Source organism: Bufo bufo, chromosome 2 (assembly GCF_905171765.1).
Source record: "Bufo bufo chromosome 2, aBufBuf1.1, whole genome shotgun sequence".
Taxonomy (NCBI): Eukaryota; Metazoa; Chordata; class Amphibia; order Anura; family Bufonidae; genus Bufo; species Bufo bufo.
Genome location: NC_053390.1, coordinates 433,827,970 through 433,842,402, shown reverse-complemented (window position 1 = coordinate 433,842,402; position 14,433 = coordinate 433,827,970). Strand labels below are relative to the sequence as shown.

At 45.2% G+C, this 14,433-nt stretch overlaps 1 protein-coding gene across 1 annotated transcript in view; it reads left to right on the top strand.

The window, feature by feature from the left end:
* The window catches only part of RFXANK (regulatory factor X associated ankyrin containing protein), a 36,227-nt gene that overhangs the window by 6,882 nt on the left and 14,912 nt on the right, over positions 1-14,433 (top strand). The window contains exons 4-8 of the mRNA XM_040417417.1: positions 667-732; positions 819-919; positions 3,574-3,699; positions 4,716-4,782; positions 6,136-6,216. Of these exons, the coding sequence (XP_040273351.1) occupies positions 667-732; positions 819-919; positions 3,574-3,699; positions 4,716-4,782; positions 6,136-6,216 (441 nt within the window). The remainder of the gene's footprint in view (positions 1-666; positions 733-818; positions 920-3,573; positions 3,700-4,715; positions 4,783-6,135; positions 6,217-14,433) is intronic.

Sequence of the window (14,433 nt, the reverse complement as noted above, 5' to 3'; positions counted from 1 at the left end):
GTAGATTGTATTATTTTCCCTTATAACATGGTTATAAGGGAAAATAATAGCATTCTGAATACAGAATGCATAGTACAATAGGGCTGGAGGGGTTAAAAAAATAAATAATAATAATTTAACTCACCTTAATCCACTTGATCGCACAGCCGGCTTCTCTTCTGTCTCCTTCTTTGCTGTGTGCAGGAAAAGGACCTGTGGTGACGTCACTCCGGTCATCACATGGTCCGTCACATGATCTTTTACCATGGTGATGGATCATGTGATGACCGGAGTGACGTCACCACAGGTCCCGATCGTCTCCTAGCAACCGTGCGTGAAAATCGCACCGCATCTGCACTTTCTTGCGGATGCTTGCGATTTTCAAGCAGCCCCATTCACTTCTATGGGGCCTGCGTTGCGTGGAAAACGCACAATATAGAGCATGCTGCGATTTTCACGCAACGCAGAACTAATGCGGGAAAAACACTGCTCGTGTGCACAGCCCCATAGAAATTAATGGGTCAGGATTCGGTGCGGGTGCAATGTGTTCACATCACGCATTGCACCCGCGCGGAAATCTCACCCGTGTGAAAGGGGCCTTAGAATTTCATATGACAGGATATGTATAGGGTATTCTTCTAATGAACAGATAGATCACTGATTCATTATTTCTCTTGCCTCACCCAGCCCTTTCTGTGCAGCAGCTTGCAGCCCAGGGAGAGCTCACTCAGTTAAAGGAATATCTGCAGAAAGGTATGTTGTGTAAACCTAATGGCAACTGTTTGTGAAGGAAATATGGACAACCTGCTTTCTTAATGAGCCTTTTGGTTTCCACCTAGATGATAGTTTTTTAAACCGACCAGACGAGCGAGGCTTTACTCCTTTAATGTGGGCAGCTGCTTTTGGTGAGATAGAGACTGTCCGTTACCTCCTAGAAATGGTAAATGAGAGACATTTCTATTACTTTCAAAGAAAATGCTATGCAGACACAACCTATTCAGTATATAGTCCATTGATAAAATTAAAGCGTACCTAACTTTTGAACAAGCTCTGCATTAGGGTACTTTCACACTAGCGTTTTTCTTTTCCGGGATAGGGGCTCTATACCGGAAAATAATTGATCAGTTTTATCCCCATGTATTCTGAATGGAGAGCATTCCGTTCAGGATGCATCAGGATGTCTTCAGTTCAGTCTTTTTGACTGTTCAGGACGAAGATAATACCGCAGCATGCTACGTTTTTATCTCCGGCCAAAAATCCGGAACACATTTTTTTACATAGGAATGTATTAGTGCCGGATCCGGCATTCAAAATACCGCAATGCCGGATCCGTCCTTCTGGTCTGTGCATGTGCAGACCAAAAAAATGTGAAAAAAATAAATGCCGTATCAGTTTTTCCGGATGACACCGGAAAGACGGATCCGGCATTTCAATGCATTTGTAAGACGGATCAGGATCCTCATTAGTCTTACAAATGCCATCAGTTGGCATACGTTTTGAGGGATCCGGCAGGCAGTTCCGGCGACGGAACTGCCTGACGGATTCCTCTGCCGCAAGTGTGAAAGTACCCTTAATCAATAATACAGTGTATGTACATGAAGATAACAATATTTCTGGCCATTATATGGCCTGTATTTACCATTTTTAGCAGTTTTCCTTTGTGCACAGGGAATATCTAGTTTGTTGTTCTCTCAGACATGGTCGATGGATACTAGCCTCCATCCACTGTACACAGAAAATAGAGGAGAATCTGCTTCCTAACCTTCTCTTATTTTGGGGAATACAATATCTCCTTATGGAGAGTGCCTTAAACAACGTGAGGAGTAGGGATGAGCGAATTGACTTCGGATAAAACATCCGAAGTTGATTCGCATAAAACTTTGTTTCAATACTGTACGGAGCGAGATCTCCGTACAGTATTAGAATGTATTGGATCTGATGAGCCGAAGTTATTACTTCGAAGTCTCGCGAGACTTCGCATAATAACTTCAGAAATGGATTTATACTGTAAAAAAACATTTACCGAACTTGGGTTCGGTTCCAAGGTGCCACTTGGAACTGAACTCGAGTTCGGGATTTTTTTTTTTTACAGTATAAATCAATTTCTGAAGTAGTTATCTCGCGAGACTTCGCAAAGTAAGAACTTCGGATCATCAGAGCCAATACATTCTAATACTGTAAGGAGCTCTTCCTCCGTACAGTATTGAAACAAAGTTTTATGCGAATTGACTTCGGATGTTTCATCCGAAGTCGATTCGCTCATCCCTAGTGAAGAGTCTTATAGGCCAGGCAGTGCTCCTCTGGAATTCTGGGAAGAAGGTATGAGCTCATTTGCATACCTTCTAACCTTCTCTTAGTCAGTCAGAAGCAGAATCGGGATCAAGGAGGACATTACAGAGAAGTACTGACCTGTATGATTGTGAATAAAGCACTTGTGCTGAGGTATAAACTTTCTATGTAGCTGCAGCAGTCTCTTTGTCTGTGTGTCACTTCTGTCTCACCCAGCTCCTGCTCACTCCTCCCCCCTCCCCTCCTTATAGACTTGTGTAGACATGTTTAATCTGATCCCTGTGTGAGCTGATCGGTCCTGGACAGATTAAAAGCATATTTCAAAGATAAAAGCATTTTGCAAGGAAGGGGGGTAAACAGCTGATAACATGCGAACTAGACATTTCTCACTGATAAGACATATTACAAAGTTCCTTATGGTCACTTGTACTATTGATTTATGTAAAGTGTGAAAAGGTAATGACTATTTAAGGGGACCTGACATCTCTGTTTTAGTAGCTATTTGCATTCTCCATTAAATAACAATTGTAGAGCATCATTTTTTATATTTCTATGTTGTGACATTCCTCTATTATTCTTACTATAAATTTTAGAATGAATTGCACTTATTTACCAATAGAGGTCCATCTGAGTGTTACCAGGTGGGGGTGTGTACCTGCAGGGTCTGGCACTGATTGAATATTGTCAGACTGTGCAGAAATACGGCCCCCCCAACTGGTAACACTCAGATGAACCTTTATTGCTGACTGCTGGCAATTCATAAACTTAAAGTAGGAATAATAGAGGAATGGCACAATAAAGAGTCATAAGAATAGATGCTCCAGAATTGTTATTACATGGGGAATGGAAGTAGTTACCAAAACAGACATGGCAGGAGAGGGGACAGGTCCTTTTTAAGTAAGTATCAGGTAGTTGAGAAGTTACAGGGCTATGGAACTGGCTCTAACAATTACAGTAGTCAAGCAGAGTTGAGATTTACCCCCCTTCCTTTCATCTATAACAAGACCACATTCTCTTTCAGACATAGGGGGTATTTCAGTTTTGACTATTTTCTCAAATTTCTGCACAAAGTCCTCATGATTTGCAGGGTGACAGGTTGCTGTTGTTGAATGGGAGCCTATATAGTCTACTACCAGATAATGAAATTCTGTTCTGGTCGTGTGATACACACAAAGGTGCTGGAGAAGAGAGCTCTGATACCTGTAATGTAACAAACCAACCCTGCGCCTATGTGCCCATGACCTGACCAGGACACGTGCCACTCGTACAATAATACATTGCTGTAGTATTAATATCTGTCCACAGGGAGCAGATCCTCACATCCTGGCCAAGGAGCGAGAGAGCGCCCTGTCTCTGGCAAGCACTGGAGGATATTCCGATATTGCTACTCTACTCCTGAATAAGAAAGTGGACATTAATATTTATGATTGGGTAAGGCAATGTGTCGCTAGTATATAGTAATGACTGTTGCTATAACCATTTGACCGCGATTCAGAGCAGCTTAGTCCAAAGCCCACAGGCAGACACACTGTTAGGGTCCATTCACACGTCCGCAATTTTGCGGAACGGGTGCGAACCCATTCATTTTTAATGGGGCTGCAAAAGATGCGGACAGCACACAATTCCACTGCCCCGCAAAAAAATAGAACATGTCCTATTCTTGTACGCAGATGATGTGGGTACAGTACAATAGACCACAGATTCGATGGGAACAGACTGTGTCCTAAATCACTATGCTGCAGTCAATTTGGGTCAGGGAGATCCGGCCGCCGCATGAGCCGCGTTACCTAGACCGAGCACGGTCGGGTGAATCAGTCCTTAGTATTTTGATATAGTTATAAAGTTATATTATATTATATAGTTATATTGTATATAGTCTATACTGTGTATTCTTCTATGCTGTTCTTTTATTTTGTTATATACATTTTCTATATCAAGACATGTTTTATAATTGGAGATGAGCACAGTAATATATCATCATAGGACAGAAATTTGAAAACCACTGCACCCTGTACTTTCTGCACAATCCTCTCTTAGACATGAGAACACTAACAACTCCTCTTCCTTTATAGGGGTTGCCCCTTTACTCATTGCCATCCACTGTTGTAACCTATCTCTGGCAGTCCCATATAGTGCACATACGTGACTGCCACACCATTCAACCAGGGCCCATGTTCTCATCATTAGTAGTATGGCCCCAGCGGTCAGACCCCTGCCATTCAGACGCTTATTCCCTATCCTGTGGGTAGGAGATAAATTTCATGGGACAAGCCCTTCAAATAGCTGAAATCAAGTCACTGTTAGCAGCTGGGGGTAGTGGTCTTCCTCTACTTTTATCCCTTATTCTCAACTGTGAAGGGTTAATCACGGGTCTTATGACAAAGCAGAAATGTACAGATTGTATGTTCAGTGATGCATATGAATTATGACTTTTTTTTCTTTTGCAGAACGGGGGCACACCATTACTGTATGCAGTGAGAGGGAATCATGTAAAATGTGTGGAGGTGCTACTAGGTACCTATATATTAGTTTTCACCTGATCTTAGGTACAAATACTTGCAGAAACATCTTGAGAGTGACGTTGTGTCATATCACTTGGCTGCAACTATTAAGGGTGCAGAAATCTTTTACTCTTTTAGGCAAACCTTTACATTTACTGTTATAGGATATTGTAAAATACAATCAAGTTCAATCATTAAAGGAGTTGTAACTAGGTATAAAGTTACCCCCTTATCGCTCTTCTTGGGACTGAGATACTGTAGCAGAGCACAGCGCTCCAGCAGTCCCATAGAGAATGAATGGAATGGCAGGATGCATGTTCGGCCTGCTGCTCCATCAGTGGAGGAACATGGGACTCCCATTTTCAGGAACAATTAACTGATAATGGCCGCAATAAGTGAATTAAAGGATAAATGCAATTTACAGTATGTCTATAAATAATTTTAATGGGAAAATAGAACATTTAAAGGGCTTCTGTCAGCAGGTTTGTACCTATGAAACTGGCTGACCTGTTGAATGTGCACTTGGCAGCTGAAGGCATCTGTGTTGGTTTCATGGTAATATGTGCCTGCATGGCTGGGAAAAAGGATGTCTTACTATATGCAAATGAGCCTTTAGGAGCAACGAGGGTGTTGCTGTTACACCTAGAGGCTCAGCGCTCTGCACCACCCTCTCCACTTTGATTGACAGGGCCAGGCGTGATGACATCTACACTGCTTGGCCCTGTTAATCAAAGTGTAGAGAGAGGTGTAACTGCAATGCCCCTGGTGCTCCTAGAGGCTCTTTTGCTCCTATAGGCTCTTAAAACTTCATTTTTCTCAGCAATGCAGACACATATGAACATAGGATCATACACTGATGTCTTCAGCTGACAAGCACACATGTAACAGGTCACCCAGTTTCATAGGTACAAATCTGCTGACAGATGTCTTTTAAAGGGGTTGTCCGGGTTCAGAGCTGAACCCGGACATACCCATATTTTCACCCAGGCAGCCCCCCTGACAAGAGCATCGGACCATTTCATGCTCCGATGCTCTCCTTTGCCCTGCGCTGAATCCCCCCCATCAGAGCCGGTGACGTCACCGAACACACTGCTGGGTGGAAGCCTCCGCCCGGCAGTGTGTTATTGTAAATAGATCGCGCAGGGCAAGGGAATGCATCGAAGCATAACATGCTCTGATGCTAACATCAGGGGGGCTGCCTGGGTGAAAATACGGGTATGTCCGGGCTCAGAGCTGAACCCGGACAACCCCTTTAAGCATATTTCTGTACAGAATTTGATTGGCTGCCTGTAATTTTTTTATGAATTTTTAAATTAACCACTTAGAAGACTGGCCCAAATACTAATTGTCCCTTGTATATGTACAGAGCGAGGAGCAGATTTAACGATGGAGGCAGATTCGGGATACACCCCAATGGATCTTGCTGTTGCACTGGGACATAAGAAAGGTATACTAAACAGTTATTACAAATAACTCTTGAGAGAAGAAAAATGAAATATTACAGGCAATCAAAACCTAATGTTGCCAAAAATAGTTGTGTCCCTAAAGGCTATATTACACTGGCCAAAGTACGGGCAATGTGAGCGCCGATGGATGAGAACACATTCATTCCTCCCTCATTCAGTTTCTTGTCATTATAAGGAGCACATCTAGGGATGTGCTGCTGATAATCGGGCATCCTGATGAAAGATGAACATCATCCAATGAACTCTTGCATACATGGGAATAGGAAACTTTGTAGTATATCTTATTTGGTGAAAGTAAGGCAATAATCCACCTATAGTAAATTAGAAAATGGGGAGGAGGAGAGGCTGTAGCAGTGTCTGTCTGCTGTGAGAAGGGAGGCGAGGAATCAGCCAGTATGTAAGACTCCATGAAGGGGAAGACATGATTGGATGGCAACACAGCTGTTTATAAAAATGATCCAGAAGGGAGGAACAAAAAGACCCGAAATATCAGCTACATTTCTGGCTGTGCTTTATCTAATCTGTATTGGGATACTTGTTTTGTAACAATACTCATGCTTGAAACTTGGCTTCTCCATACTCCACCCTTCAGGTACAGTTCATGAGTGAGCTTTGTGTCCACAAGAGCAAACACCTTTTTTTCTCAGCAAGTGTGCATCTTTTCCCATTAAAGGGGTTTTTCAGGATTAGAAAAACATGGCTGCTTTCTTCCAAAAACAGCGCCCACAGGTTGGGCGTATTATTGCAGCTCTGCTCAATTGACTACAATGGAGCCGAGCTGCAATACCACATGGTGGTGGCACTGTTTTTGGAAGAAAACAGCCATGTTTGTCTGATCTTGGACAACCCCTTTAACTCTAGAACATTTGGTGATGGCATATTCTTGCCCAGCTCAGACTAAAAGCAGATCTTAAAGGAGTTGTGCAAAACTAAAATATTAATGACCTATCCTCGGGATAGCAATAAACAAAATGTAGAAGCAGCACCACTCGGTCCTTGTTGATGTACCCTAATAGATGCAACAGCCTCACCAATGGCCCTGGATCCAACGGCCGGAATATATAGATTAATGTAGACGGTATCAGCAGCATCTCACATAATCGACTTTTATTTGGACTTCAAAGCAACAATACACATAGCAGCAACGTTTCGGCTGATATACAGCCTTTGTCAAGCCTATTCACATTGTGTTACATCCATATATTTATGGTAAAAACAAGTGCGCCACCCCCATCCAGATTATCCAATTGCAGGCAATGGCATAAACTGACCAATGAGTATGCAGATTTCTTCAACCCCTCTTTAGCCTAATTTTCCTATATGTCTCACCTGAATGTCCACCAATCACACTATAGGTCAACACCACCATCACATGACGTCTGACATTGCTGGGCACCAAGTGTAGATCATAGCATCAATTACCGTGTTCAGCGTTCCTCACCGCTATGTGCGCATGTATACACAGCTGTCCAATCACTCGCGTCATAGTCTGTGTTCCCTACAATGCGTCCGCCCCTCAGTGTCACGTCGCTCCGTCCTTTGCTGCCGACGTCATCGGGCCGCGACAAGCGCTCCCAACTACATCATCATAGCGCCGACGCGCAACTATCTGGCCGAACAGAGGGCGTCCCAATGTTGCCACGGCAACCCACAGCGTCACCGGAGGCATCCGAGTTTCTACAGAAGCCCCACAAATATAGACTGCGATCCACCACCTGTATATGGGCAGCCCCAAGTAATCACAATCCCCACTATATGATATAGATGATAGGATAGTGACCCCAGACTACCAAAACAATTGATCCACATGATCCAGCAATGTTAGACTCACGAGTGCAATCAGGGCACACTATATATATCCCATTATCCAGAGGCACTATATATGTCCTAATATCGCTATATACACTCCTCAACATCTAGCTTGACCAATAGCTTAATTCTGTCCAGCCAAAAAATACATGCGAGCATTATCATCTGCTCCGCCATAATCGCAAGACAGAATTACCATATACCCTCCCTTAGACAATCATGGATGGGGAAAAAGGCCACTGTATGTAAAAACAATATACAGAGTTGTACACCCACAAAGAAACTACACAACAACAACTTAATCAATTGTGGAAACATTGAACTCAATGTTTAATCCATATGGTTGGAGTGACTTCAAATTGTGTATCCATTTGAGTTCTTTTTTCCTCAGATTCTTACTCTTATTACCACCCCTTCTGAGATACCCTACACCATCTATTGCCCGAAAACATAATTGATTTATGGAATGCCCACACTCAATAAAGTGCTTTGCTACAGGTTTATCAATCATACCTTTCCTTATTGTACTCTTATGTTTGTTGATCCGCTCTCTTAGTTCCATAGTTGTCTCACCAACATATATGAGACTGCATGGGCACTGTATCATATAAATGACGTCTCTAAATCTACACGTGTAATATCCTTTCAACTTGTATATTTTACCACTGTATGGATGTGCGAAGCTGTCACCTCTCATGATGCCACTGCAGCAGTGGCGTTGCTAGGGCTGGTGTCACCCGATGCGGTAGAAAATGGTGTCGCCCCCCCCCCCCTATGGTGGTGCTATGGTGGTGCTACTGCCATAGGGGGCATCCGTTAGCTCAGCAGACCCCCCCCCCCCCTAGCAGTCAGAGCCTGGTCTCGGAAGGGGCACTTCCAGATTATTTTCTGTCTGCCGCCACAAAACAATGGTGCTTATAGAACAGACTACACAGTGTAGCGGTATACTGTATATTGTGTGGCACAGTGTAGCGGTATACTGTATATTGTGTGGCACAGTGTAGTGGTGTACTGTACTTACAATTACTTGGCTTGGCCCTTGGGGATCTCGGACGCCACTTCCACACTTTGGCCGGGGGGCTCGGTGGAGCTGATGTTGTGTTTTATCCAAATGAGAAAGATTTCATAATAAGGATTTGGAGAAGGGGCAGAGGGATAGCAGAGCAGGGAGAGGCTGGTGCTGCTACTCGGGGGTCATACCATGGGGGAGTAATAAAGCCCACCATAATGCCCCCCAGTAGAAATAAGTCTCCTTTTAATGTGACAGTGCAAAAAATACCCCCTTGTAATGCCCCCAGTTGAGCTAATGTCCCCATAATGTCCCAGTATAAAATACCCCTATATAGTGCCCCCATAATGTACCAGTATAAAATTCCCCATATATAGTGCCCCAGTAGATGCCCTCAGTGTCCGGCCTCTGATAGGCTGCCGGCCTAGTGTCCCCCATAGATGCCCCCCCATCATGTGCCAGTATCAAGTGCCTCTCTCCTTCCCACCCCCCATGTGCCAGTATCATAGTGCCAAACCCCCTCATGTGCCAGTATCAAGTGCCTCTCTTTCCCCCCCCCATGTCCCAGTATCATAGTGCAGTGAAAGGAAACCACGGCACTCGTTTAGGTAGTTTTGAAAATTTATATTTTCATTTCATTTCATTATTCATTTCATCATTTATCATATCATGTTTGTCAGCATCCAGGAATGAAATATGCACAAACTGGCCAACGTTTCGGTCCTAATATGGGACCTTGGTCACGGCCTGGAGTAAGGTAAATACAAAGCAATACATCAGGGTATTTTTACATGATAAATGGATGCATGGTCAATTCATAATATTTACAACAAAATAATGTCCAGTGTCTAATGTACAGAGACACAGAGGATAGGTACGACATTGTGAGGCAAAGCAATTTCCACTTTTGGTGGCATCGTCGCTAATGGAATTGCACTTAGAGAAATACATAGACCTACATACTGTAGCTATAAGTCTCAGTAGATGACAAAATAGAAAACAGCAGAAAAATTGATAGTAGCTGGGCAATCGATAAGCTTGGTTCAGAGTTAGCAAACAAATGCAGTCAAATGCAGAGAGGTGCAGGTCAACAGAGCGTCTCAAGGGTAATGTGGCCTGTGGAGTGTGACACAGATTATAGCATATATCGGTAACTGCATGATAGGTAATGATGGAGATCGGTATATAGAGACAAAGGCAAATATACAGTATGTAAGGGTCAGCAGATTCGTAGCCCAATGATCTATATAGATCTGTCTAGCGGTGCCAGTTATAAAGAGAACATCAAAGCTGCAGGCAGAACGGCGGTGTGCGGATACTTAGAGGGGTTTCATATTTACCTTAGTCGTGTCTTGCATGTTGCCTGTGGGATGCGCTAGCTTGCACTGCGCTTGTGTTTCTTTTAAAGAATGCCGCTGGTACGGGCGAGCGTCCTGCGTCAGAGCGTACGGCCCTGTCGCACGCATGACGTCAACGCGCACCAGCAGGTGACGTCACCGCGGCAGCGGCGCACGCGCGCATGCGCAGTAGGCCGACCGGGACTAGGACTGGCATAATACTGTTGGCAACCTGATCTAAACGATAAACAGGGTATCTCTACTGCCCTAACATAGATAAATATGGCAATATGGTCTCAAGTGGTATAAACAGTGGCGCAGTATGGCCCCTAAAAGAGAAAGGGTGAGGGGAGGTTTAGGACGTACATTGAGGTATTCACATAGACCCAACCAGGGTAGAGGACTTTCTAGCAGACAAAATATGTTCCGTTATTAACTCTATGTGGCCGAGACAGATACCAGATAAATACCAGATGTCAGGACAGTACAATATATCTTTTGTTATATATTATGCAGTATATGTTCTTATATATTATTATGTACTCTATTTATATTAGTACGTCTATCTTAAAGATCTGAGCATTACACTATAAATTATATATTCTATATTGTACGACTATGGTATATCTCATACTACCTGGTTGGGATGGACTTTATGAGTCATTTTGTCTGTAAGAGGTAAAGGAGAAAATATGGTATTAGTAAACATATTATGACATATCATAACAAGTTGAAGATATAAATGGTAACAAGTAATAGGGAAAATGATATAGAGCTGTAATGTCCGATCCTATATATCTTCCGATATAATGGTATAGGTCTAGTAGTATCATCATGATGTACAAAAGTCAAAGTCCCTATTCATACCATTAGGAGAAAGGGTATTAAGTTCAAAAATCCAGAAAGATTCGCGTTCTTTAAGACGCGCGATCCGGTTCCCACCTCTTCTTCCAGCGGGGATTTGTTCCAATATTTGAAACCTGAGCTGATTAATTTGGTGTTTTGCAAATAATAATGTACCAGTATAAAATGCCCCATATATAGTGCCCCAGTAGATGCCCTCAGTGTCCGGCCTCTGATAGGCTGCCGGCCTAGTGTCCCCCATAGATGCCCCCCCATCATGTGCCAGTATCAAGTGCCTCTCTCCTTCCCACCCCCCATGTGCCAGTATCATAGTGCCAAACCCCCCCATGTGCCAGTATCAAGTGCCTCTCTTCCCCCCCCCATGTCCCAGTATCATAGTGCCACCCCCCCCCCAAAAAAAAGCGCCAGTATCAAGTGCCCCCCCCCATGTGCCAGTATCATAGTGCCATCTCCCCCCCACCCCCCAAAAGTGCCAGTATCAAGTGCCTCTCTCCTTCCCCCCCCATGTACCAGTATCATAGTGCCATCTCTCCCCCCCCCAAAAGTGCCAGTATCAAGTGCCTCTCTTCCCCCCCCCCCCATGTCCCAGTATCATAGTGCCATCTCCCCCCCCCCCCCCAAAAGTGCCAGTATCAAGTGCCTCTCTCCTCCCCCCCATGTCCCAGTATCATAGTGCCATCTCCCTCCCCCAAAAGTGCCAGTATCAAGTGCCTCCCTCCCCCATGTGCCAGTATCAAGTGCCTCTCTCCTTCCCCCCCCATGTGCCAGTATCATAGTGCCAACCCCCCCCCCCCCCCATGTGCCAGTATCAGGTGCCACTTCCACACTTTGGCCGGGGAAATCGGTGGAGCTGATGTTGTGTTTTATCCAAATGAGAAAGATTTCATAATAAGGATTTGGAGAAGGGGCAGAGGGATAGCAGAGCAGGGAGAGGCTGGTGCTGTTACTCGGGGGTCATACCATGGGGGAGTAATAAAGCCCACCATAATGCCCCCCCAGTAGAAATAATTCTCCTTTTAATGTGACAGTGCAAAAAATACCCCCTTGTAATGCCCCCAGTTGAGCTAATGTCCCCATAATGTCCCAGTATAAAATACCCCTATATAGTGCCCCCATAATGTACCAGTATAAAATGCCCCATATATAGTGCCCCAGTAGATGCCCTCAGTGTCCGGCCTCTGATAGGCTGCCGGCCTAGTGTCCCCCATAGATGCCCCCCCATCATGTGCCAGTATCAAGTGCCTCTCTCCTTCCCACCCCCCATGTGCCAGTATCATAGTGCCAAACCCCCCCATGTGCCAGTATCAAGTGCCTCTCTTTCCCCCCCCATGTCCCAGTATCATAGTGCCACCCCCCCAAAAAAAAGTGCCAGTATCAAGTGCCCCCCCCCATGTGCCAGTATCATAGTGCCAAACCCACCCATGTGCCAGTATCATAGTTCCAAACCCACCCATGTGCCAGTATCATAGTTCCAAACCCACCCATGTGCCAGTATCATAGTGCCAAACCCACCCATGTGCCAGTATCAAGTGCCAACCCCCCCCACGTGCCAATATCAAGTGCCTCTCTCCCCCCCATGTCCCAGTATCATAGTGCCATCTCCCCCCCACCCCCCAAAAGTGCCAGTATCAAGTGCCTCTCTCCTTCCCCCCCCATGTACCAGTATCATAGTGCCATCTCTCCCCCCCCCAAAAGTGCCAGTATCAAGTGCCTCTCTCCCACCCCCCCCCCCATGTCCCAGTATCATAGTGCCATCTCCCCCCCCCCCCCAAAAGTGCCAGTATCAAGTGCCTCTCTCCTCCCCCCCCATGTCCCAGTATCATAGTGCCATCTCCCTCCCCCAAAAGTGCCAGTATCAAGTGCCTCCCTCCCCCATGTGCCAGTATCAAGTGCCTCTCTCCTTCCCCCCATGTGCCAGTATCAAGTGCCTCTCTCCTTCCCCCCATGTGCCAGTATCAAGTGCCTCTCTCCTTCCCCCCATGTGCCAGTATCAGTGCCAACCCCCCCCCATGTGCCAGTATCAGGTGCCTCTCTCCTCCCCCCCCCCATGTGCCAGTATCATAGTGCCAACCCCCCATGTGCCAGTGTCAGGTGCCTCTCTCCTTCCCCCCCCATGTGCCAGTATCATAGTGCCAACCCCCCCCCCCCCCCATGTGCCAGTATCAGGTGCCTCCCGCTCCCCCCATGGCAGTAACAGTCGAGTATTAAAAAAAAAAAACACTTATACTTACCTCCATGTCAGCGATGCGATGCAGCCTCTCCATATATGGAGTCAGTGCTTGTGTATTCTAATTTAGCCTGTATTTCAGAAAAGTTTCTGCCGGGATTCGAACCCACGACCTTCTGTATCAGAGGCAAAGCACTTACCCACACAGCCATAAGAGCTGCATTGCCACTGACTGAAAAAATATGAGACTTCTACTGTTTTAGCTGGCTAAGTGTACATCTATACACATGACAGCTGCCCCAACGCACCCAGCACTGCTATATCTCTATATGACAGCTGTCCCAGCACACTCAGCTCTGCTATATCTCTATATATGATAGCTGCCCCAGCACACCCAGCTCTGCTACATCTATACACATGACAGCTGCACCAACACACTCAGCTCTACTATATCTCTATATATGACAGCTGCCCCAGCACACCCAGCTCTGCTACATCTATATATCTCTAAGTATTGCTATACAGTAGATAGATGTATAGAGATATAGCAGAGCTGAGTGTGCTGGGGCAGCTGTCATGTGTATAGATGTAGCAGAGCTGGGTGTGTTTGGGCAGCTGTCATGTGTATAGATGTATCAGAGCTGGTTTGCTGGGGCAGCTGTCATATATAGAGATAAAGTAGAGCTGAGTGTGCTGGTGCAGCTGTCATGTGTATTAGATGTAGCAGAGCTGGGTGTGCTGGGGCAGCTATCATATATAAAGATATAGCAGAGCTGGGTGTGCTGGGGGAGCTATCATATATAGAGATATAGCAGAGCTGAGTGTGTTGGGGCAGCTGTCATGTGTATAGATGTACACTTAGCCAGCTATAACAGTAGAAGTCTCATATTTTTTCAGTCAGTGGCAATGCAGCTCTTATGGCCGTGTGGGTAAGTGCTTTGCCTCTGATTCAGAAGGTTGTGGGTTCGAATCCCAGACACATCTCTCCCTCTCCTGGGGACGGCAATACAAA